Below are 26475 nucleotides of genomic sequence, written 5' to 3' on the forward strand. Positions count from 1 at the left end.
ATGCAAATCTCTGCAATTCATCAGCTTTGCTAACCAAAAAAACCACATGTAATTTCATTTTAAATTCATATTCGTAATATCTATTTTCTACTGTAAGAAAAAAAACTTTACCCACGTTATAAAAAAAGGACAATATATGGGTTTATAAAATAGTTATAAACCCATATTTAGGTCCTGACCCAAAGGTTAATTTCGGCTTTAACACCAGTGCTGTTAAAGGAGTTCCACGCTGTATTCTTTTCGTTGGGTTTGCATTGTGATAACATTTTTATTCAAAATGTGCTTTTATTGCACAGGTATGGGATCCGTTATCCAGAAAGTTCCGAATTATGGAATGAACGTCTCCCATAGACTCCATTATAACCAAATAATCCTGATTTTTTAAAAATTTCCTTTTTCTCTGTAATAATAAAAACAGTACCTTGTTCTCGATCCCAACTAAGATATGATTAAGTAACCCTTACTGGAAGCAAAACCAGCCTATTGGGTTTATTTAATGTCTACATGATTTTCTAGTAGACTGAAAGTATGAAGATCCAAATTACAGAAAGATCTGTTATCTGAAAAACCCCATGTCCCGAGCATTCTGGATAACAGGTCCCATACCCGTACTAAAAAGGAAAAGCAGAAATACAACAAAAACTGCTTCTAGATAGCAGCTTTTTGTGTTTAAAAATGTAAAGTTTCTTACTAGCCAAATCTGATAGAATTGTGGGTTCCAGCTGAGCTACTTACCATTTTTCTATCTGCATTAGAAGTGATTGCATAGTCAATCATCACCCAAAAATATTGAAGACCACATTTTTGGAGAGTGTGCTAGTAAAAACTGGGCTTGTCTTTTTTGAAAGGCTTATTTTAGTGCACATCCATGGTTCTGTCGTGCTCCTCATAATGTACAAAACCAGTGCATACCCCGGACTTATTGCTATGTATATCTGTAATTTAAACAAGGGCTGATCTGAACCACATACAAAACATTTTTGTATCTATAGGACAAATATTGCCACCATACGAATTTTTAAACATTTCCGGGGTTATTTATCCAAGGTCAAGTTTAAGAGGTTTGTGAGGTTTTTTTATACCTCGATTGAACTCACAACTCGAATAGATTCTAACTCATGAAAAAACCAGAATGGAAAACAATCTAATCTCTGAGTTCAGGGTGAAAACCTGAATACTCAAAAATACAAAAAAAAACTAAAATCACCGAAATTAATTGAGGTTTTGAGAGAAACCCAAACATCTTGAAGGATACAAACATCCTCAAATAGTTTAAATGGGAAACAAACCTTTAAGCTGAGATGGAGACCGGAGAAGTGTTGCATGCGCAGTTGGAGCAGTTCAAATAGTTTAAAGGGGGAAACAAACCCTTTACAAAAAAAAACCCCTACCCCCACGTAGACCCCCCCCCTCCCCCCAACCTAGCTTCCCCCACTCTTGGAAATGCCCCAAACTTTTTACTTACCCCTCTGTGCAGAGTCACAGCATCAGAGTTCACCGCAGCCATTTTCTGGGTCTTCGGTAAGCTAAGACGGAGACCGTAGAAGCGGCGCATGCTCAGTTGGAGCAATTTAACGGTTTGCAACAACTGCGCATGCGACGAAATGGACAGAAATTGCAGAAGACAGCTGTGGTGAACTGCGATGCTGTCACTCTGCACCAAGGGGTAAGTTAAAGGTTAATAACTAGAGATATGAAACTGTAGCTTTCCATTCTGTGTTATGTATAAGGAGCCAAAGTCCCTTCACTATGTAGAGGTTGATAGTCTAACCCATGAATATGTAGTAAAAGTTTAATGAAATACAATAACCCAGGAGGGTTTTTTGTAGGCAACATGCAGAAGATGCTTGCAGATACTGAAGCTGTCAGTTAACACATTTAGAAACACATATAGATTTATAATATTTCCATTTTTGGGGATGTACTTGTTGATTCAAACTACACTTTTTGGATTATTATGCACACAAATAGCCTGTCAGCCAAGCTGCTTGATCAGTCACAGACTACAATAAGTGCTCCATTTACATTTACTAGACAAGTACTTTTATAACAAACTTGTAAAGCAACTGGATCCCACACTTTATCAATGCCACACATAGTGCAGATTACATGGATAACCCAGAATTCTTTTACATTCCTTGTAGTTACACAAGTCTAATTCTTGTATTTTCCTTAAAGGGATACTGTCAAGGGAAAAATTTTTTTTTCAAAATGAATCAGTTAACAGTGAATAGTGAATTCTGCACTGAAATCCATTTCTCAAAAGAGCAAACAGATTTCTTAATATTCAATTTTGAAATCTGACATGGGGCTAGACATTTTGTCAGTTTCCCAGCTGCCCCTGGTCATGTGACTTGTGCCTGCACTTTAGGAGAGAAATGCTTTCTGGCAGGCTGCTGTTTTTCCTTCTCAATGTAACTGAATGTGTCTCAGTGGGACATGGGTTTTTACTATTGAGTGCTGTTCTTAGATCTACCAGGCAGCTGTTATCTTGTGCTATGGAGCTGTTATCTGGTTACCTTCCCATTGTTCTTTTGTTCGGCTGGGGGGGGGGGAGGGAGAGGGTGATATCACTCTAACTTGCAGTACAGCAGTAAAGAGTTATTGAAGTTTATCAGAGCACAAGTCACATGACTTGGGGCAGCTGGGATATTGACAATATGTCTAGCCCCATGTCAGATTTCAAAATTGAATATAAAAAAATCTGTTTGCTCTTTTGAGAAATGGATTTCAGTGCAGAATTCTGCTGTAGCAGCACTATTAACTGATTCATTTTGAAAAAAACTTTTTTTCCCATGACAGTATCCCTTATAACTAAATATTGGTCTCCCTACACAGCTTAGGCATTGACCCTTACTATATGACCCTTGTAGTATCACATTTTGAAAACACACTTGATATAAATTTAAAGAGATCCAATCATTGTAAATGTAATTTTTGAATGTAAATGTACAATTCTTGGTCTCATAAATTCTTTATCACATCCTATAAGAATATGAAAAATAAATATTTTGGTTTCCAAAGAATTAATCTGTGCTGGTGCCAAACACTTGTGATATTTACATGAAAGGGAGACTTGGCTAGAATTGTGGTTATTTTTTACTAGAAAATTCCTCTGTGTATTTCACTTGAAACGAAAATAAACTAGTAGAATAAAAAAAAAAAAACAGCAGGGAAGAATGACATTGGCCTGGGTTTCAGGGAAAAAAACCAAAAGTCATTCCCATGAACAGCCAAAAGGAAGCTAAAATTGGAATTTATCAGTTTTAGATCTATTACTCATGCCTATTAGTTTGCGGTCTTAAAAGTAAGCAGCACTTCCTTTAAACGCGAAAATGTTTAGGTACACGTTTATAAAGTTAAAGGAAAGGACACAGCCTTTGCAAAAAAAGAGTATATAAAAAAAGAATTGTAAAGGACCTTTTGTGCCTTATGTCATACATAAAAAGTAAGACAGCTAAGTGTTTTGGTTTCATGACTAAGGGTACGTTTAAGTAAGCTACATTTAAGTAATATGAAATTTAGCAAAAACTAAAAGGGGTTATTTACTACTTGCAGGGGCAGGAACAACTAAAAGGGGTTATTTACTACATGCAGGGGGCAGGTCTTCCACTCAAGAATGATCAGAAAAGATCTGCACTTAGGACTAACGTTTTGGCCTACTCCAAGGCCTTTCTCAAAGTACCAAAACTGACTATGGACATGCCTTATAATTACTAACTGGTGGGAAAACAACAGCTGTAACAATATCATATGGTTAGCGTCATTACCAAACACCAATTAAGTGATATTGCTAACTTCTTATATTCCAATTGCATTTCATGCTTGAAATAAGCACAGATTAAAAACAAGACACTTAGTAGCAGTGTTATATTTATATCAAGACAGATAATAGAAACAAACTACATTACTGATATGATAAGTACAATTTGTATCCAATTATACCCAAATTGATAAAGGAAACACTTAGTTCCTTGTTACTGTTGTGTCATTCTTTGAGTTAGTGTCAAGAGTCTAACACAATGACATACCTCCTCTACATTAAATAAACTTAGAAATCCTTAGTACTATTCACTATCCAAGCTTCAGGTCAATTGTTAGATTTTATATACTGCTTCCTTACCTATCCTTCTGGCCCCTTATTCACTTGTATTACTGCTTAAAGATCCATGGGTAAATCTGACCTCAGTGTTCCTATATCACTCACCTCATATCACTCCTATGTAGTTGGTCACCAATGTTCATGTGCAATATCCCCTATTATTCTTATGTGTACCTTCCCTATAATCATAACAGATTATGCAGACTAAAAATAAAAAACATATATCCTCCCCACTGTTGTGTGAAAAAATCAATCAAATAGTCCATGAAAAATAAAAAGTCACTGCCTGTGTTGTGCCACCTTAATAGATATATCTCTGGACGGGCTGAAGAAAGTGCATTGTTCAGACAAACAAGGAATCGCTGGCTTGCACACAGTATAAATGAGTTCTGTCCTTTCCAACCGCCCTATGGCTGGAGGTGCAGAGAGCAGCAATGCACCAGACTCAAGTGCAGGGTAAATAAGCACTAATGGGGGCAATTTTACCCCTCTTATCACTCGTGTATGGGAAGTTGGTAAATGACCCCAAGAGGAGCTATATGTAAAAGATTACTGCACAGATATGGGACCTATTTTCCGGATATTGGATCTTCATACCTTAAGTTTTCTAGAAAATAATTTAAACATTAAATAAACCCAATAGGCTGGTTTTGCTTCCAAATAGGATTTTATTTTAGTGGGATCAAGTACAAGGTACAGTTTTATGATGACAGGGAAAAAGGAAATAATGGCTTTTCTGTAAACCGGACCTTTCTGGATAACGGGTATCCGGATCCCATACCTGTAGTACCATCTGCATTCTACCTGGTACACCCTTAAATAAAACAATACCCATATGTTATTTATAACTTTATCGCAGGAGTTTTTTGAGAAACAAATTTAGCTTAAGTACACATTCTGCACCCACCAGCCTTTGATGCTAATGCAAAGAGAAGACTTATCGTATTACAAAGGAGAGACAGCGATTAGTCACAGATATAAACAGTGCATAATCCTCACTTACAGCAAGAGCCATATTTACACTTACACAGTCATGTCCTTGATTTCCAGCTGCATCATTTGGTGGGGATTTTCCTTGCCATAATGGGGCATCATAAAACAGGTTCTTGTATCAACAACACTATGTACATACCAGTGAATGACATTAGTCTTTCTGTACTGCATAGAATGCAACTCTGTCTATTACTTCATAGAGCCATAAATGTCACATATTACTGGCTTTTTATTGTCGATGACTGCTCCTCATGCAAGCAGAACATTGTCAAAAAAATGTGTATGAAAATAACACAGGGACATTTCAGTGTTATTTTGCGTAGGCAATGCCTATTGCGTAATATGACATCAGTACAAAGGGAAAGGGACTTTACATATATTTGTCCACCAAATACAAGCTCTCAATGTATGAACCCACGCAGCTCCTACAACCAGCACAGAGCTGAAAAATTATGATACGTATCAGCTGGAAATAGATACATTTTATGAAGTCTTTGCATAGACAGCTTAATTGGAAAAAGGGTGGGTTTTGTGTCCAATGTGCACAACACAGTACAGGTATGGGACCTGTTAGCCAGAATGCTCAGAACCTGGGATTTTTTTCCAGATAAGATATCTTTCTGCAATCTGGATCTCCTTATTTCTAAGTCTACTAAAAACTAATTTAAACATTAAATAAACCCAATAGGGTTGTTTTGCCTCCAGTAAGGATTTATTATATCTTAGTTGGGATCAAGTATAAGGAACCGATTTATTATTACAGTATTACAGAGAAAAGGCACATTATATCTAAAAATCTGAATTATTTGATTAAAACGGAGTCTATGGGAAATGGTCTTCCTGTAATTCAAGGCTTTCTGGATAACGGGTTTCCTGATAATGGATCCCATACCTGTATATGTTTATGCAAATTTGGGTAACATTGATGTGCACAACACACAAAGATATAGTTTACTGTAACCACAAAACTTAAAAGTATGATGAATTTAACCTGGCTGGAATTGTGAGGGTTGTAGTGTACCGTAAAATATGAAAGGAAGGCAATTATCGGTGTTGTGCAGTAGGTATAATGTGATATGTAAAAGGGGATTAACAGGTATATTAATGTGGTACAAACTGAATGATGTATACTTTCTGTAAAGCATGTAAAGCACTGAGTAAATGTGTTGGCACTATATAAAGCTGGCTAAAGATATCGTACAAGCAGAACCGGATTTACATAGCGGGCGCCCCTAGGCCCACAGCCATTCGTCACCCGTGTCCCCCTTTATTTATGCAAATTTTCATGATCGGGACCTGAGCAATGTGGATTGGGCACAGGAAATTTACAAAATTACTGTATCTTCTGCACATCCCCAGTGCTTTTGAACCAATGTGTATGTGGTTGGGCAGCATGCCGCCCCCCTAAAATCCTGCCGTCCTAGGCCCGGGCCTAGGTGGCCTTTCCACAAATCCGGGCCTGCGTACAAGACGAAGGTTCGTACGATTTTCGGACAGGTTAAAAGATTTATATCAGCTACCGATAACATCTCTGCATGTATTGCCATATGAACATTGACTGTTTGCCCGAATATCATGTGATTTGTTCTCTTTACTACTTTATCTTAATCTGAATGGTTAGTTGCAGGTTGAAGATTGGCACCGACGATCTTTATTCCGACATAGGCTATAATCTGCACGTCTATGGCCAGCTTGAGTACCAGGAAACAAAAAATAAGCGACAAGCATTTATTTTTGTGACCATGGCTAGTTCTGACAGAACCATAAAGAGGTAAATTGTAAGGTTATGCTTGTGGGAGACTAATATGCAACACAATAAATAGAATATAGAGGTCAGCTGGGGTTGCCTTAAAGCTGGCTAGTTGAAACATGCTTCCATCTGATCATGTGTTGCTTACTGGATAAAGAGGTACTCTTAGGATATCATCTTTCACTAATACCTGCTAAAAAAAATAAGCTTGTGCAAAAATATCCTTGATTAAAATAAACAGCTTTTCCCAATAACAAATGTCTCTAATGCAGGTGCCAACCATATGTTATACAGGGAAATCAAAGAACTTATACATTCAGATATAAGCACCACTGAAATAGCTTAAGCATTAATAGCATTACTAATAACAGAGTTCTGCACATATGTGCTCAGGTCCTCTGATATCCATCAAGAACTGGTGCAGCACCACCTAATTGCACCAAACATCTACTAAGGATCATAGTACAGTGGTGCGTGGTATAGATCGACCCCCCCATCTAGTGTTTTATATAGCACAAGTCACTAAAATATACAATATATTTTTATTGGCATAAAGTGTGAATTTTGTACTGAAATTTTTTTTTTGAGGGGGGGATAATTGTTATTACACGAATGTTCAACTCTCATTCAATTCATTGGGTACAATGATATATGTAAGTGGGAGAGAGAAGAAGAGAGTATAACCAATGTTTGACTTTAAAGGGATACTGTCATGGGAAAAATGTTTTTGCCCAAAATGAATCAGTTAATAGTGCTGCTCCAGCAGAATTCTGCACTGAAATCCATTTCTCAAAAGAGCAAACAGATTTTTTTATATTCAATTTTGAAATCTGACATGGGGCTAGACATATTGTCAATTTCCCAGCTGCCCCAAGTCATGTGACTTGTGCTCTGATAAACTTCAATCACTCTTTACTGTTGTACTGCAAGTTGGAGCGATACCACCCTCCTCACTTTCCCCCCCCCCCAGCAGCCAAACAACAGAACAATGGGAAGGTAACCGGATAGCAGCTCCCGAACACAAGATAACAGCTGACTGGTACATCTAAGAACAACACTCAATAGTAAAAACCCATGTCTCACTGAGACACATTCAGTTACATTGAGAAGGAAAAACAGCAGCCTGCCAGAAAGCATTTCTCTCCTAAAGTGCAGGCACAAATCACATGACCAGGGGCAGCTGGGAAATTGACAAAATGTCTAGCCCCATGTCAGATTTCAAAATTGAATATAAAAAAATCTGTTTGCTCTTTTGAGAAATGGATTTCAGTGCAGAATTCTGCTGGAGCAGCACTATAAACTGATGTGTTTTGAAAAAAACATGTTTTCCGATGACAGGATCCCTTTAAACTTTGAAGATATCCCATTGCTTGAAACATACCAGTAATAATTCAATAATAATAATAATAGTTCAATAATTCAATTCAAGCCATATAAATGAGCTTTTTCCCAATTAGTCACAAAATGTCCTAAAATAATTTAACTGTGCAATATCCACTCAAAAAGTGTAACAAAACAAAATGCACTTTGCTCATGTCCTGAATGATCTGCATATGACCTCTTATTAGTTGCAATAGATGATTTTTACCTAAAGTAAATGAATTGAGTTTGTGGGTGACTGAACGTGAAACTGCATGTAAAGCATTCAATTCCTTGTTTACTCTGCATTTGCTGATATAACGTTGAATAGCCACCAATGTTTAAGGCATTAACTACAGGAAAGGGATTTTGCGGTTTATTTAGGAGAAAATCTGGTCACTTTGCTATTGGTGATAAATTGCACATAAGTTGCTCAGAGCAGCTCATGGATTCCTTCAAAAGTGAAATTAAAAATAATATGAATTAAAAAGAGCTTTGACATGCAATTGTACTTAAACATACTCTGCTACAGTCAAGATAAATTTGCCCTATGTTTGCTAACAAATGTTATTTATATAGAAATGCATTCAAATGATCAATAGTTAGTCAAAAGAGGAACTGCAGAGAAAAAAAACTGTGATTGGGGCAGTCAGCAGCATTCACTCCCACAGCCCGCAAACTCTAATCTGTGCTTCATCAGTATTATTCTGTTTGACATTCTTGCTTCCTAGAGAAGGCCATGCAAATCTGGAGATAGCAGCCTGAAATTAGCAGGAAGAGCTTTAAGTACGTCACATGCATCTGTTGTGGTTCTGTTTAGAGTTAAGCTTTTAATATGCTGCATATTAACTTGTATTAATTAAGAATTTACTGTAATAGGCCTGCTTTTTATCTAGTGACACAATGTAGTAGCCCAGAGACTAATTCTAATTAAAAGCAGAGGCCACTGTTCAGTATGGTTTCAATGCTTCAGCTCTTGAGTGCAATCCAGATGCGTTTTGCTACAATAGCTAGTCCCTAATGATTATTGATTTAGTGTTTGAGGTGGTCTCGACAAAATGGTTTACAATCCGTTCCTTGTGACAGGATGAAAGTGAATAGCCCATGATTTAAAGGAGAAGGAAACCCTGGGCCGGTACTCCTATCAGCAGAAAACAGCACCGGCCCGGGGTTATTCCAGCAAACACCACGGATCGATTCTCTTGTGGTTCCTTCATTCTTCAAATTTCCCAGGGGAAACGCATGCGCAGTAGAATAAAAAAGCCGACATTTTAGTTGAAGTTCGGCTTTTCACTCTAATGCGCATGCGCAGCTGTGAAAAGATAGAAGAAGCCGGAAGAGGATCGATCCGTGGTCCTCACTGGAATAACCCCGGGGAGGTGCAGTTTTCTGCTGATAGGAGCACCAGCCCGGGGTTTCAGACAAGTAAATACATTTACTTGAGGGTGCCTAACATTTGGCTCCCCCAAGTGGTAAACGACTTCCCCTCTCCTTTAATAAAAGAGTTGTGTGTTATATTGTTCTCCACATTTATTCTCAGGAACAACATGATTCAACAGGTTATGACCCTAAAACCACATATAATTCACAGAAGAGATTCAGAAGTGAAATCATCATAAGGCAATGCCATTACAGGCAGGTGGAAAGCTAAAAGGCAGAAAAGACTGACCGTATAAGGCTTTCTGGAAACAATGTCACAGTGTAATCTGAACATGGAGAGGTTTTATATTGACTAAATCTGTCCTGTGTAAAGTTCAGCAGGTGAAGCCACACCTACTGGGGTTGAGAATTATATTGATCAAAAAAGTTCTGTGTAATCTAAGCCCTGGAAAGTTCAATAGATGAGATCACTCTTGTTAACAATAAGATTTATATAAATCACAAAATTCAATTCAAATTCAAGTTTAGCAGATAAGATCACAGGTAATTGGCCATCCAGTATAACAGTGTAATTAACTCTTTGCAAAAAAACAAAACAAACAGATTCCAAAACATTAGAGCAAAAGTCTCACAAAACCAGTGACAGTAAAGCTTCCAGTATTACCCATATAAATAACTGGGCTGTGCCTATGTTCTAGCTTCCATGGAACATCTTAGTATCTGGGATTTGCAGATTCTGTTATTAACAGATCCAGACAGTGAAGAAGGAGAATTGACGACGTGTGCAAAACAATGGGGGGGGGGGAACAGAGGAGAGCTGCTACATTATTTTACATGTAGTCAGGTCAAACAGTGGAGAGAGAGAGAGATTGAAAGGGTCTGACAGCTACTGCTTTCAACAGCAGCTAACTTAAAATAAAAAATTCTAATGGAAAGTTTATTAGAATTCATTGGCTTTTACAGTATTAGGCAACATTTTATTGAGTTATTTATACTTATTTGGGTCCCATTCCTCTTTAATACTGCAAACGTAGCAAAGAACAAGAAACATTAATTCCTTTGAAATTACTGCAGGATCATTGCTAAAATACTACATATTTGTCTTACTTTTCTCATTCATAAATTCGCAGATTAAAGGGCTGGACATTCATAAGCTTTCCGTTAATATGAACTTTAACATAATATCTCTGGGTTCTTTGACAATGGTTAGAGAGTATAAGCAAACAAGTACAAGAATTCCATTCTTAGAAAGTATTGTATGCTTTAATGTGGTAATGCTTTGAGGTAAGGCTACAAACTGGTTCTTGCTGGATTTAGCTAATATTTAATGCTTTATTTAGCATGATATATGCCTGTAGCAAGCTAGTGGTGAACTGCAAGACATGACGATGGCCTGCAAAGAAATATATTGAAATATAATGAAAATATTGAAAGACCAATAAATGGATAAAGCTGCCTAACTGCTTACTGTAATGAACATTTACAAAATCTCACCCCCCAAATAATGTATAAAATCTGCATGGCAGTTAGGCTTCAAGACCTGCACTCACTCTTAATTTGGCAGGGCAGAAAAGTCTGCCACTGATTGGTCAAGGAACGGATTATGAAGTCCCTTCACCAATCAGATTTTGGTAGCACGAACCTCATGCAAAGCTGACTTTCCATCACCACCCACCCATCATTGTCATATAAACTTTCTTATAAGAGGAACCGGCACTGGGCTGTTTTAAATACTAATTACATACTTTGTGCAGTGCAAAACAAGCAAGTAAAAAACACCCCATTAAGGCTTCTCCTTCATAATCAAACAGTACAACAGACTGATTCAGTGTAACTACATGTACTTCTGCTTCATGATACCCAGAGAGAAAGATGGTAATAGTTTTGCATTACATCCAAATATAGATTTATTGATTTCCTTACTGTTTTTGTCTTTATTTTAAGTAGTAAATATCATTCTATCTGTACCCATTAGTTTAAATTTTAAGGTAGGTGCCAGTTTTACTTTGCAACACTTACAGAGCCATCTTGTCTTGGACAGCTCAAGCTAGTATAGTCAGCCCTTGTCAATAAAATGAACCGTTGTCCCTTGAGTTAGGATAAGTTGAATGAATGGCAATACGTTTCTGTAACAACAAATGTTACATTATTTATCCTAAAACTTGTAAAGTTCTGTATACAATACAAACAAAGCGCATGATTTTTAATAAAGGTAAACATAACGTCTAACGTGTCACAAGATGGGGAAATGTGTTGGGTAGGATATTCATTACAAATTACCAAAACATGTGGCATTCCTGCTACAACCAGCAAAGAGGTCAGGACCATTAATTACGCTTGGAGGGGATAGCTTTGGTGGAGAAACCTGAGTGTAAATGCGCATTGCACACAGTGCATTTTCACGTATTTCACAATTTATTGCACAGTTTTTGAATGTTTTTAATTTTGACGCTGATGAATACCCTATAATACATCACCCAAGGACTCTCCTGAATATTACATGGCAATGAATCCATGATTCATATTATCATACACTCCATACCTTTTCATTGATCATCTGTTCATCTCATCTGGATGAATATCTTGAATTTACACAGTTACACAGTAACAAAGAACTATTTGATACTAAATATTACTTGCTACTTACGTGACCATTAGGTCAGGTAAGCATTTAATGACAAACAAAAAAAGTATTGCAAGCAGCAGAGATAAGAGGCACTGTGACAGTGTCATGGGTTCAATGGAATAAACCAAGAGTGCCTATACATTACTAATGCGAGGTCTACTTTTAGTCATGATTTGCCATTATGATCTAAATCCATAAAAGCTTTGTTAGCATTCTGCTCCATGGAACATATTACTTAATATTGATTTATACCTTTAATATAAATGATGTATGTGAAAATTAATACTTAAACTATTTCTTATGTGACTTTAACATAATAAATATCTGAATGAAAAGAATGAAATATGAAGGCTTTCATATAAAGTGGAAAAGAACATCAGAAATCTGGGCCTCTTTCTATACACGGTTTCTTGGCAGTAACAGAATTGTTGTGAGTTTCTCTCACACGTTAATGCCAAGGATTTTTTTCTAAGAAAGGCTACAGGTGGCAACCTATATTCTTTGAATATAGCTGTGGATAGAGGCGCAATTCAATATTTTAATACTTTGCATTACATTTCAAGGGTGATGAGATTTACGGAGGCTTGCTCCCATGGTCAAAACAGTGTTGCATATAAAAACAATTGCGTGCGGGTGGGTGTGCTTATTACAGCAATAAAAGGAAGTTCCAACATACATTGTTAGGACAAGTCCTCATGAATGCTTACTCCCTACCTGCATGCATGGCTTGTATTCAAATGTACCAAGTCATGCATGTATTGTTTCCTTAATATGCTGAGACATTAAGTTTATTATGTAGCTTAATTCCAACCTGCTAAATTCTTTTACGTTTCAACAAAAATCACTCATTCTACACAAAGCTTCTCTTTATACGCATACAATACTTTTTTCGGCGTGAAGCAAAAGCTTTCTATGTTTTTTGTAACCAACAGAGGCTCCAGGCAGAGATGAAAAACTGGTTTTTATGTTCTGCAAACCAAGGCACCAAGAGACAGCTACTGGATAATCCGACTACAACTAACTTTGGACAGACTTACACAAAGCATATGTCAAGTCATTGCATATCCCAAATTAAAGTGCAAATAAAGTGCAAACATAAATCAAAACAATGTTTGGCCTATGCTGTATACTGTGGAGCTTAAAACAGCTTGCTGTCTTTTCTTACATGGACTTAGAGCAGCATCCTAGAAGCAATTTTTTTTAGATCATAGCTAAACAGACTGAACAGCGTTTGGAACAGGAGGTAATAGGGTAATTATTACAGTTTAAAATAAAGGACTAGAATATAAAGGATGAGTTATGTATACATTTTTTTATTTGGTGATCCAAAATAGAGCATGGATAGACAAAAACAGAAGTAAAAAATTCTTCTGATCACAATTGTAAAAGAACAGGATTCATTTTCAAAGGTTTTTTACTTTAGAAGAGTCAAATACACAAGTGGGGAGTACCACTTCAAGACACCCCAGCAGTTAAGAAGCAGTAATATATTACCAGTAATGTGGCACTTCTGTGGGTTTCTCTTATACAATAAAATAACTTTAATCTGAGGCAATGTTCCCTTCGTTAGTGCTCTCAAAAAGTATTGTGATTAGGAAGGCAGATCCAGTATAAATATCAATAAAAACATCCATGGTATATCTAATTTCATATTAAACTTAATATGAGAAAATGTCCTCAAATCAGTGAAAGCATGGCACAGCACTGATATTTTCAGGTATTGTCATTTTTATGGGTTTATATAGAACAATAAGGGTGTGTGGATGATAAAATTGTAAGACACAAAGCCCAATTTCTGTGTAAGAATGGGAATGTCAATGTGTGGTTAAAGGGCTACCATCAAAAACACATCTTGTCCTATAGAGTCTATAATACATGAATATTTGGGTCCCTCACGCCATAAAGACGGTTACTAAAAAAGTCCTTCATTTTGGCCAACAGCAATGACAGTCTGCTGTGCATGGATACAATAAGGCAACTTACCTTGCATGTAGGTCTCTATTCTGCGAATAAGCTCGTAAGATTTTGAGCGGTCCAGCAATGTTCTAATGGCAGGCAATGGGTCAAGTATTATTGTTTCAGGGTGAGCTTCAATATAGTCCTGTTAAAATCAAGAAACATTTCAAATAGACCATAAAAGAAAACAAGATGTGCAACTCGTGTATAAGTTACATGCCTAGTTAATAATTAAGGCAAATCACAACAGCAGTATATTGAATATAACTTTCATTTCTTTTGGACCAGCCACTAAAATGAACTTATTTCACTTTCCTGTGTGTTTTAGTTTAATGGCACATTTCCAGCTGGCAGCCCACCACATTACTTCTAATGTCTATAGACACTGATTCTGTGCTCTCATATCCTGTAAAACTGCCAATAAGTACACGGTTATGCAGCTACCAATATAGATACCAAACCACACCCCACTCTTCTCTATATTGCCAGTTCACCAGTCAAACCAATAAAATAGCTACAGCCGGACAAATGCAAAAAAACAAAGGCACTTATTAAACAATGCTGTGAGCAGTGCACCCCCAATGGCACACATTTTGGCAGTTAAACCATGAGTACCTAACATTTGCCTTTAAAGAATGACCACAATAAATGCCAAGATGTCCCCCTTCCCCCCAACCCATGGCCTACAATCCTAAAAATTTGGCAAATTTGCACCAGGACAGTAATCCATGGCAACCAATCAAATAGGTGGTTTTATCCTTCTACCTGCAGCTGTCTGAAAAAAAGCTGATCAATGATTGGTTGCTGTGAGCATGCCAGGATTTGTGGCAAGGCCACAAAGGCCCAGGCCTAGAGCGGCAGAATTTGAAGGGTGACATGCTGCCCAGCTGCATCAGAATTACCTACTAGAATTGGAGACGCAAATCAGTCTCCAGTGCTGTTCCCAACTATTAAGACTTGCACGCATGCACAGGAAGGGGACAGCGCCTGGCAGGGGAAAGGGGACAGCGCCTGGCAGGGGAAAGAGGACGGAACCGGCAGGGGAAGGGAGCGAAGAGCAGAGCTGACGTAGGGGCGGGTAGTTTGTAAATCTGGCCCTGGCTATGGGTTACTGCCCAGGTGCAAATTTTCCCAGTGCTTATAAATAAGCCATGTACAGTGTTGCACTCTACAGAGCATTTCACATGAAAGCCCTGATCAGTCTCTAATTTACATGCAAAGCCCTAAACCTAACCTGGTAGTACACTATTACAAGTTGCAGTTCATCTTTAAAAATCATATTTTATAATAGTATACTTGGAATTGTTTTTTTGTGCAGTTGCTATTTACTATTTTTTCTTTCTTTGTAAATATTAGTGTTTAAAAAACAATTTTTCATTTTCCTCACACTATGAACTAGGTGCTGCTAAATGTGATACATTAGTTGACACATTTCTAAGCAGCATCAAACAAATCCCAATTGTAACAGTTGCTCGGTGACAGACATTAGTAGAGCTTGGGAAACCAGTTTATGAAAAATGTATCAACCAGTCTGGGGAAGACCAAGTGGTCATGGGATACATTGGTACCAGTGGTGTGAATGATGTATAATCTTGTGTAAATGTGTCAGTACTATATAAATAACAGGTAATAAATAAATGACAGTTAGAGAAAGGGGGAGGAAGTCCTCAAAATGTTTTTAGAACTAGATGCAAAGTAGAAGGTGTGGCGATTTTACACTAGGCATATGGGGCAGGGAGCACAGAGTAGTTCTATGGAAGGTAAATTACAAAAGGTTCTGGGCACAGTAGGAAAAATGAGGACAGAAAAGTGTTTGGGGATATCATAGGGCCAGATGTTATATACACAAAATATAAAAATTGGTACCGTTATAAAATGAATGTAAATGGTAGAGCTGGAGTTAAGGGGTTGTTCATCTGTAAATTACCTTTTAGTATATAGGGATACCTTTTATGTACATAGCGATATTCAGAAACAATTTGCAGCTGGTTATAATTTTTTAATATTTGTGTTTTTTTAGGTTATTTAGCTTTTTATTCAGCAGCTCACCAATTTGCAATTTCAGCTATCTGGTTGTTAATGTTCAAATTACCTGTATTGATTTGAATAGGAGACTGAAATATCAATAGGAGATGGCCTGAGTAGAAAGATTATAAATAAAAAATTGCAATAACAATACATTTGTAGCCTTACACCGCATTTGTTTTTCAGATGGGGTCAGTGACCCCATTTGAAAGCTGAAAAAAAGTCACAAGAAGGCAAATAATTCAAAAAAAGTTTAAAAAGTTGCTTAGAATTAACCATTATAACCATAACATACAAAAAGTTAACATAAAGGTGACTGGATGAAAAATATGCTGCCAGTAGACCAGGCCACAATGTTTTCACATAAACACAGAACATGAACTGTTCTCAATTTATTTCCTTAAGAAAAAAAATTAAACGTTTTAATAACCACCCAATGAGGTTTATTAAGGATGTTAATAGGGAATGAACAGGAAATCACCAAATTAAAAAGTCAGAGGGGACAAAAGTACTACAAGTGTTGTAAAGCAGAAATCAGGAAGGCAAAAACAGAAAATGAGGAACTACTTACGTCACAGACAAAGACTTATCTCAAATATATTTTTTATTTTTGATAAAGTATTTCAATAAAAAAATGTGGCTAGAATTTGTGCTAGATGCAGGTGATTTTTCAATCTTGTCTACTTTGTAACTGTGGTCCTTACACAAATGGTATATTAATTAAAACACTGTTAAGTGTTTATTCAACCCCTTTGTTTTATATTACATTTTGTTTAAAGATCAGAAACCATTTGGGATGACAATAATAGGGGAAATCAGCAAAGGAAATACTTTCATAATTCATATATGTGAGGGCTTCTCACCCTGGTGGTCTAGTGGGCCGGCGGGGACGCCCGCCAAGCCGATCTTCCTCTTCCAATGGGCGGTTTAAAAGTGCGCATGCGGTGCGCCTCTGCTAGTTTTATAGGCGCAGTCGCGCTGGCGTCATTAGGCCAGCGCATAATGGCGGGAGAATTCAAACCGACTCTTCTGTATCCGTATCTCCTCTGATTGATCTCCTGGTTTGACCCTTGCCTGTCTGACTCCGCTTGTACTCTGCCTGCCTCGACCTAGCCTGATTGACTATGCCTTATTGTCTACGCCTTGTACTGCGACCTTCTGCCCAAAGACTTTGCTTTACCGTCGTGCCCCTTTGCTCGTCCAGAACTCTTCGCTTGGCACCTCTCTTAATAAGACCTGGCGGCATCCTATTAGCCGAGGGCTCCTCTTGAGGTGAAAGGCGGCAGCAAGAACCGAGAACAGGGTGCTTAGCATAGGTTCTGGATTTAGGGTGCCGACCGCGACAATATCACTGTACAACTGCAAAATGACAAACCTTACACGGGGACACGTTTGCCACTAGAGCAACTAACTTTAGAACTGTATGCATAGGCACTGCACATGCACTGCAGATTTTGTAACAGGTTAATAAAAGCAGGTGCCCAGCCAGGACATGCAGTATGCAAAACATCTGTAACTATGGATTAATGTAACAAAGTGTCATTATATGGTAGTTTATTTGTTTCAGTCAGTCTAGGAGAGAGTTACATCAATGATACAAAGTTAGTCAAAGGATATTGACACCCTTAAACGTTACATAATAGGTAATTTATTTTTTATAAAATCTTGTGTAAATATAAAAAAATATAAAAAATATTTTTTTGTATAAAAAATATTACAATCTCATTACTGTGACATACATCAAGCAATTTGTGTATACTGACATTCTATTTTTCTGTAGAATTTATCTACTTAGGGGCATGTTAACTAACATTGGAGATAAATATCAACGGGGATTTTGCCCATGGCAACCAATCAGCAATTAGATTTAAACACTCCCTCTACAAATTAGAAAACAAAAGCAAAGATCTGATTGGTTGCTAAGGGCAACATCTCCGGAGATCTCACGAGAAATGTACTTCCAATGATATGCCCCTAAGCCTTTAATTTGATTTCATAAAATATATAAATGGCCTCCTGTCATTATTTAAAGGCAGTAATTAAATCAAGTCTTGTGTTCCCAGGAAGACAGTTCATGTTTCCTTTTGAAGTTCTGTTTGCCAAATTATGACATTTATCTGAGAGAATAAACCCAAGTACCACTGCAGTCATTCATGTCTAGAAATATACAGCATGGGAGGTTAAATGGAACTTATATTTCAATTTGCTTTATTTTCCATACAACCAAAAAACAAAGGCTGAATTTTGGCCAGAAGATCCTTCCATCTCCTTTGGCTAAAAGGAGGCAAAGTTCTTTTAGCCAACTTTTGTGGCCTTAGGGAACAGCCACCAATAAACATTTTAGTTTAGGTATAAAGCATCATCAAAACAAAAGACTCTCTGTAATAGATCACGCTGGTTAACATACTGCTGTCATGATTTGCAAATTTAAAGAACTGCCATGTCCTACAGAGGATTGTTTAAAAGTTATTGTTATAAGGTCAGCCATTTAGAGTAAAACTGCCTTTGGACATATTGAAAGACAAGTCATACAACAGAATCAGAGGTCAGGGCAGGCAAGTTTAGACACAGATGTGTAGTCTGAAGATCAGGACAGGTGGAAGGCAACAAGTCCATATAATCAGGCAAGGGTCAAAACCAGGAGATCAAGTACGGAGGATAAGGGTAAAGTACAAAAAACTGAAGAACAAAAAAATTGAAACACAGCAATGGCTCAATGATCCAGCAATGAGCAGGAAGAGGAGGCTGTGTTAAAAGGGCCCTTGATGTAAGGATTGCTGGCAACTGGTCTTAACAAGATTAGAGATGGAGATGATGGAAACAGGAGGTAGCATATGTTTGTCAGGATTATTAGCGATCTCTAAAATACTCCAGTGGCTCAACAAGCAAGTTTGCCTGCAGATTTCTACACAGACTGAGGTTCGAATCCTGATAAGTACTGGCACTTATACATAATACCTGCTTCTTCATGAGTTCCATGCACTGCTAATTGGTTTCTGCAGCACTTATCTAGCAGGTTCACAGATCTTCCTTGCCTTTAAAAACCCCTAAGGGTCTGGCACTATGAAGGACTATGCCTCGGGCAGCAGGTTTTGGGTGCCTAAATAGAGAAAAAAACTCAACATTTTCCCCCATATTTTTTTTAGACCCTCAGCTGAGGCAGCAACCAACTCTAATCCAATTGGCTCATTCACACAGGCAAATGGGAAAGTGCCAATCCAGGAAGAGGAGGGAGGGCAGGCTATGGGTGAATTAACTAGGGCTGTGCTGAATACAAATCTGGTGCTGTTTATTGCTTTCTTCCCATGACTGTGATATTGTTCTAGTTCTGCAAGTTCCTATCCAAAGGGTCACTAGGAGTCAAAGCAGAACTGAAGCTTAATCTTTCTACTTAAACCTTCCCTTCTGCAAGCCATCTTAAAGTCTTCAATTTAAACAATTGCCTTTAAAGAAATTTTTCAGGGTAAAAATAAAACTGGGTAAATAGATAGGCTGTGCAAAATAAACACTACTAACACTACTTCCTGCATGCAGCTCTCTTGGATTCCACTGAATGGTTATTAGACAGTAACCAATCAGTGACTTGAGGGGGCCACATGGGTCATAACTGTTTAATTTTTAATCTGAGCTGCATGCTAAGGATCAATTACAAACTCACTTAACATTTATGTCTCATGTGCCCCCCCCCTTCAAGTCGCTGATTAACTCAGAGTTATAGAGCTGAAAAGCAGGAAGTAGTGTTCTGGCTATTATGTTACACATCCAGTCACTCCAGCCTTTATACATTACATTTTTGGCAAACTAACTATATTAGAAACATTTTTTATTTTGCACAGCCTATCTACTTACCCAGTTTTTTATTTGTACACTGAACTGTTCCTTTAAAGTTAGCAAGGGTAAGGGAAACCTAAGCACCATATAAAAAGTTTAAAATATTGTTTTAGACTGCTATTTTCTACATCATACCTTTATTTAATTTTAAGATGAACTACATCTTAAACACAAATAAATAGAATATCTCATGCTGCAGAATAATGCACTGGACAAAATAATGTTATTTCACAGATAATCACTTCGTTTTGCACCAAAGTTAGATAGAAAAAAGTAAGCTACTACTAACAATAAACAAATATAAATTCATGTAGCAAATGTTATACCAATTTTTGATATTCATCCTCTAGTTATTTCTTATTAAAGGGGAACATGTGATGATTGGGGTTTTTAAATAAATCAGTGACTTCTGAAGCTTTGCTATGAAAGCAAAGCATGTAAAAAATTATAAGAGAATTTAAATAATTCTGATTTTATAGTGTATAATGTATGTACAAAAGAACCCACCTGGAACCTTTGCACCAGCTGCATGGACTCGCTATCTTTTTGGTCAGCCTCAAGAATGACATCTGTCAGTTTGTGTATAATCACATCTAGAGGGCCCTGGTCCTCAATGGGTTTGGCCAGATTAAGCTGAAAGAAACACATGATCACAAGTTGATTAATTGAATTACAACAACATGCATGTATGCATTTATTACTGAGACACACAGGGATAGCTCTAAAATGTCACAGTCATGTTTTGTGCTCCTTTATCATAAAAATAGAATTTGTTGCACATACATACACTTTTTAACATGACTGTAGACTGTATGTAAAGTAAGGCACAATGTGAGAGAAAGTAAAGGCAAGCATAACAAGACTATAATAAATAAAAGAGATAACTTAAGGGAGAATTACAGACTATTTGAGACATTAGGCCCCCTCCAGAGGCCTCTCTCCCCTTTCCTGACTTAACCATTAAGGACACCCAATACTAGCCCATTTGCCATACCTGTTCAAAATACACAATGGTTAGGCAAGACTGGCAAGTGCCATCTCATGTTGCTTCAGGTCTTCCCAGTGGGAAACTGATGCCAAGCAGTGCAAAATGGTAGCTACCAACCCTAGTGTGTTACCATGCTTAATATGAACATGGCTAGCACTACAGGCATTATTATATTACTTTTCTTTATTTATACAGTGCTGCTATAGACCAATGTGCCTAAAAGAGCTTATACATCATTCATATCATTCTCTCCCCTAGTGGACTTTACAATTTATCACATTCTCATATATATTATTACTATATAAATTAATTAGTGCATTATTCACCATAGAAGCACACATATAAAATCAAAGTACATCATGTACAGCAATCTCTGAGGAAACATCTAATAGTCAAGAAAATTTAAGTGGAATGGATGAGATGAGAAGGCCGTTTTCTAAAGTAATGTTAAACTTGTAACCCTTGTCCATACTGAGGTGTTACCAATTATTTCAAGCAGCAAATGTTGCAGCCTTTTCCTACTAGATCATTTCCTACTATATAATGACCCTCCCCCCACAGACTGTATGGTGGGCTTTGCAGAACTACCATAATGCAGTAGATGTGAGAAATGATTTCAACTGCTTCTGATAAACATTAATAGTAAATGTCATTTGCTGAGGGAAATATCATCAGGATGAGAAAAATCACAATCAATTTAGCACCAGTAGACATTAATATTTTCAGGGTTGTTATTAATTATACAGGCCTCCGGAATTTTTAAGCAGAAAGTGTACACAGACCAAGGCACAAACATATAAAGAGAGACACATACACAACTCAAAAAGCAAGCTAGGATAGCATCTTTTAAGAGAACTAATGGCAAGAAGATAGTTCAACAAAAAACAAACAGGCTATCTAGCTTGTATAAAAAAAGCCATTCTCATGGGATCCATCAGTAGGCCAGCACTGGCTCCCAGCACTCCCACATGTCAGCACAGAAAACCTCATTTTAATAGCCTAAAAACTAGACTGTAATACAGGATCAAATACAATCTATTAAAAAAATGACTAATATGTCTTAAATATTAAAGCACCCTGTGACTTTAGTCTGACAGCTGCAGCAGCAGCAACTCCATTCCAATATACTGCAACTATTTTTTCTACGAGCAGTTTTATACAGTGTTGTTTGGGAGGATACTAAGCGTAGTCATTTACAGATGCTAAAGCACTGGCTTATAACTGGCAAAATTACAGTCTGCTGGTATTAGCAAACAATAGCCCCAAGCGCCTTTCCTCTGAGGCCTCAAGGTCTACACCCTCATTACTATGTGACTACAGCACATTGGGCCATGTGATCTATTAGCTCTTATAAATGACAGGTAGGAGCATGGGATTAATTAGCAGCAGGCTGTCACTCAGGAAGTCATTTGCATTACTTATTGAAACCTTGTCTGCTTTGGGACACTTTGCACACAGTTACCAACAAAAATATCCATAGGGCAGGGTTAATAAAAATGAATGGCTTCTAAGAAGCCTAAAAGGAAGGTTGTTATCTTAGCAGGAAATGAAAAGAGGCCCCTTTAAGGGTGACAGCAAATCAGAAAGGAGCGTGACCATGCACACTTTTGACATGAATGCTCAATATGGTTTCTCTTGGACAAGAAAAATCCTGACTGTGTTATGGAGCAAATATACTTGGCTGCACAGAGACAACTTCTATTTATCATTAATGACCAGAAAATGTATCTGTAAAGTGCAGCAATAACATGGGAGAGGTTCACAGAGAATTATCCATTATAAACACATCCATGTTGTTATGGCATAGTCCTTTAAAAGCTGTATCCACTACAGATCTCCAGTTCTCAAATCTGTACAGCAGTCCATGATCTGTGCCAATCATGCCAAGCAAAATGTTCCCCCCAATTAAAGTGTAGGATCTCATATATCAGAGTGACACATGGAAGTGCTTCCTGAAGAGGTGATAGTCCAACGAGCCACTATAAACTCAAAGCACACTACTGACATGTGTTCCCTGTGTGTGACAGAACAGTTAAATTGCTTCCGTTATTCTGGTTCTGAAATTGTCTGACCGCTTACGGATTATGTGTCAGATGAGGAAAAACAGGTTACCAGGAAATGAGAGCTCTGGACAAAGAATCACTAATCCCCAACTGTTTAAATTCACCCTGTTCACAGATGAACTGGTTTGGGCCAAGTCATTAAAAATTCATGTATTTTACATGTTTTAATACCTTTTTACCTTACATCTCATCTGACCATATTCCAGGACACATGGTGCAGGAGTCATGACTTTTACTGGGATCAGAGAACTGAATGGGGCCAAAGTGATTAAATATTTAAACAATATGAATAATCTAAGACGTTACTCCATAGAAAAAATACAATTTGATGCTTTATTACACAAACTTCCATCGTACTGAGCAGTGGTACTAAAGGCCTAGATTTGAAATAAAATTTGAATAGTTAAAATAATCCTTAATAGTTTCTGTTGTAAATTAGTTTACAATAATTTGTACAATCAACCTTATAGCACAACGGGGGTTATTTATTATGGTTCGAGTTACGTATTCCATGAAAATTGGAGTTTTCACCTTTTATTTTGTTAAAATTTACATTTTTTTAAAGTTTTTTTTAAAAAGAAACTACAAGCTTTCAAGATTTTGTATACCCCGACCCTGGAGATAGCTCGCATCTGAAAATACACCAACTAAAACCTGTCGAGGTCATGTAGGAGTCAATGGCAGAGGTCCCTTGAACCATTTGAAGATGTTAATAGCCTGCATAATGTTCACTTTTTTTTCAGAGGGTTTTGCCTGAAACTTGATCAATTTAGCGATTCGAGTTTTATCCGCTGAAAACTCAGTCAATGCGAGTTTTCAGGTTTCTTAAATCAAACTCGCAGTATCGTTTTTTTTCCATTCAAGTTTTTTCTTAAATAAGAAACCATTCCAGATGTGAGTTCCTTCAAGGTAAAAAAAATAAAATAAAATCTTAACATTCGACCTTTGATAAATACACCATACCACCTATTTTAGATAGATTTACTTAAAAAGGTTTAATGCTATTAGGAGAACTACATTATGTTTTGGGCTTCTGTACCAGCCCAAGGCACCGGTGCCTCCAAAGATGTCCCAGTAGCTCCCCATCTTCTTTTCTGCTGATTAACTGCACATGCTTTTTTCAGTTACTGAGTTTAGGGACCCATTTAAAATATATAGAACGCATAGAATATCAATGTCACAATATAAGGCTGATTAATAATTAATACAGATAATTACTACATGGCAGCACAGAAACCAGTGCAACTAGCATCAGAATTTAATAATCAGCCCTGTAGCATTAGCTTATATTACAGCCAACCTCAATTTCTGCTTGACAATTTGTGACAACCCCTAAGCTTAGCTTCTCAACAGCTGCTCAGAGCCCACTGAGCACGTGAGTATCACAAAGACTTTTCCAAGATGGTGATCCTCTGAAACTTTAAGCTGGTGCAATAAGGTCACTATATAAAATATGGACTTTTTATCCGTATTAATTTTTAGGGTTTAGTTCTCCTTTAAAAGCTACATCACATCCTTTTATATATGAGATACATTTACTCCATTGTATGAAAAACTGTCTCGCACAATAGGAGCCTCCTCAGTTTCACTCTGTGCAAAGCAGCACATTCATTTGATACATTCATTCATCTTCTACCCTCCAGCTCATCATGTCCTTTTGTTTAGAATTTCTGTTTATAGTATTTAAAAAAAATGACTCCTTGACTTGAATGTTAAGAACATTAAGCTCATATTACAGACATTATTATTAAATTAGAACTGAAAGAACACTCAGTATTTTAAACGTGTCTTTTATTGTTCCCTTCTTCACCAAACATAAAATACTTTGAAGGGGCATGGCAGTTGTAAAAAAACAATGCAGTGGTAAACAAGAGCGGTACCCAAACTATACAGCACTTTCAGGGAGGCTATATCATCATGATTTACAAACTTGCAGCACTGGTGGGTTTAGTTACAGCTCCTTCAAAAATGTTCAAAGGCATGAAGGAGGCCATTTATGCCAAACTAGAACAATCATCTCTAAACAGATGAGAGGGAAAGCACCACATATTTTCATACAATGCTAATTTAACAACTTTACTAAGGCAGATTCACAACAATTAACACTTTCAGTCATGTAACTTGAAATATTAGAAACTGATTCGATAAGATTCATGTTATCATTGTGACAGGATCATACTTTCACACCTATGTGAGTTTCAACTACCACCTACCTAAAGAAGTTCAACTGACCCATTGTCATTGGATATTGGATTGCTTACCTAATTTTGTTTTTATAAAAAGCTGAATAGTAAAAAAATAAATAAAAAAAAGGTGATCAAACTGATGTATTTGGTGACATTACTCTACTCTTTAAAATCTAATAGTCACTATGTGACACTGGCTCAATGGTTAGAAAGCTGAATTTCGAAAAGTGGGTTCCTGAGTTAAAGGTATTCTATCATGGGAAAATGTGTTTTTTTTTTACAAAACGCATCAGTTATACCGTTTTCAGGGACTTCATCGATTTACTAACGTGCGCAGGCGTCACTTTTCTAGCGAAGGAGATAAACACTAGCCGTGATTCATACTCTATCACCAGGCGAATTTTCGCTCTGGCAAATGGATGTTACTCCGCAAATTCACTAAGATGCGTATTTTCCTGAACATTACCTCTTTCACCAGACTTGCCTTCACCAGCTCAGACCAGGCAAAGTGCACTGGAGTGCATAGATCTTCCTCATTTTTCTGTTACTTACATCATATTGTTTAGTGGAAAAAGTTTCTAAGTCCAAAAAACGCTAGCGCCTTTTCCTTTTTTCAGAGTGATAGCCTGCAAATGTCCTTAAAAATGTTTTTGGGTAACCGGGTTCCCCCATACATTTTCTAACATATGGAACATAAACTATACAGTGGGCTCATGTGTAGGGCATTATAACAACTCTATTTTCTATCTTAAGGTTCTCTGGACTTGTGTAATGTAATGTATTTGCTGCAACATATATGTCCATTCAACTATAAATTTAACGGTAAATGCAAATTAGCCTGAGCGAAGACCTCAAACTTTTTATTGCTATGGGTGACTGCTCCTGGGCAAACTTAGTGCCCTATATTACATATGGGGGACAGGATTTAAACAAAACATATTAACTAGGATACTATTTCATAACAATTTAACACCAACTGTTTCCCCACAATAAACATAAAGGCATCAGACAATGTCAACCTCTGTCAGACCTCTGTCTCCCATGTTTGATATACCATGAAATATCTAATTATAAGCATGAGGAACAATACAAATATCAAGGTGATCGAGACAAAAGGAAAGTAATATACAATTGCTAGCTTTGCAGATGATATTCTTTGTATATAACTGCCCCACTTATGTTACATCCATCTTCACCCACTGCAGAAATAGATTTG

The 26475-nt window shown here is 37.2% G+C and overlaps 1 protein-coding gene across 6 annotated transcripts in view; it reads right to left on the reverse strand.

Annotated features, from left to right (window-relative positions):
• The window catches only part of itpk1.L (inositol-tetrakisphosphate 1-kinase L homeolog), a 78352-nt gene that overhangs the window by 22779 nt on the left and 29098 nt on the right, over positions 1–26475 (reverse strand). For all 6 annotated transcript variants that reach the window (XM_018228625.2, XM_041571906.1, XM_041571905.1 and 3 more), the window contains 2 exon segments: positions 20530–20655; positions 14194–14311 (listed from right to left, as the gene is read on the reverse strand). In XM_018228625.2, the coding sequence (XP_018084114.1) occupies positions 14194–14311; positions 20530–20655 (244 nt within the window).

Source organism: Xenopus laevis, chromosome 8L (genome assembly GCF_017654675.1).
Source record: "Xenopus laevis strain J_2021 chromosome 8L, Xenopus_laevis_v10.1, whole genome shotgun sequence".
Taxonomy (NCBI): domain Eukaryota; kingdom Metazoa; phylum Chordata; class Amphibia; order Anura; family Pipidae; genus Xenopus; species Xenopus laevis.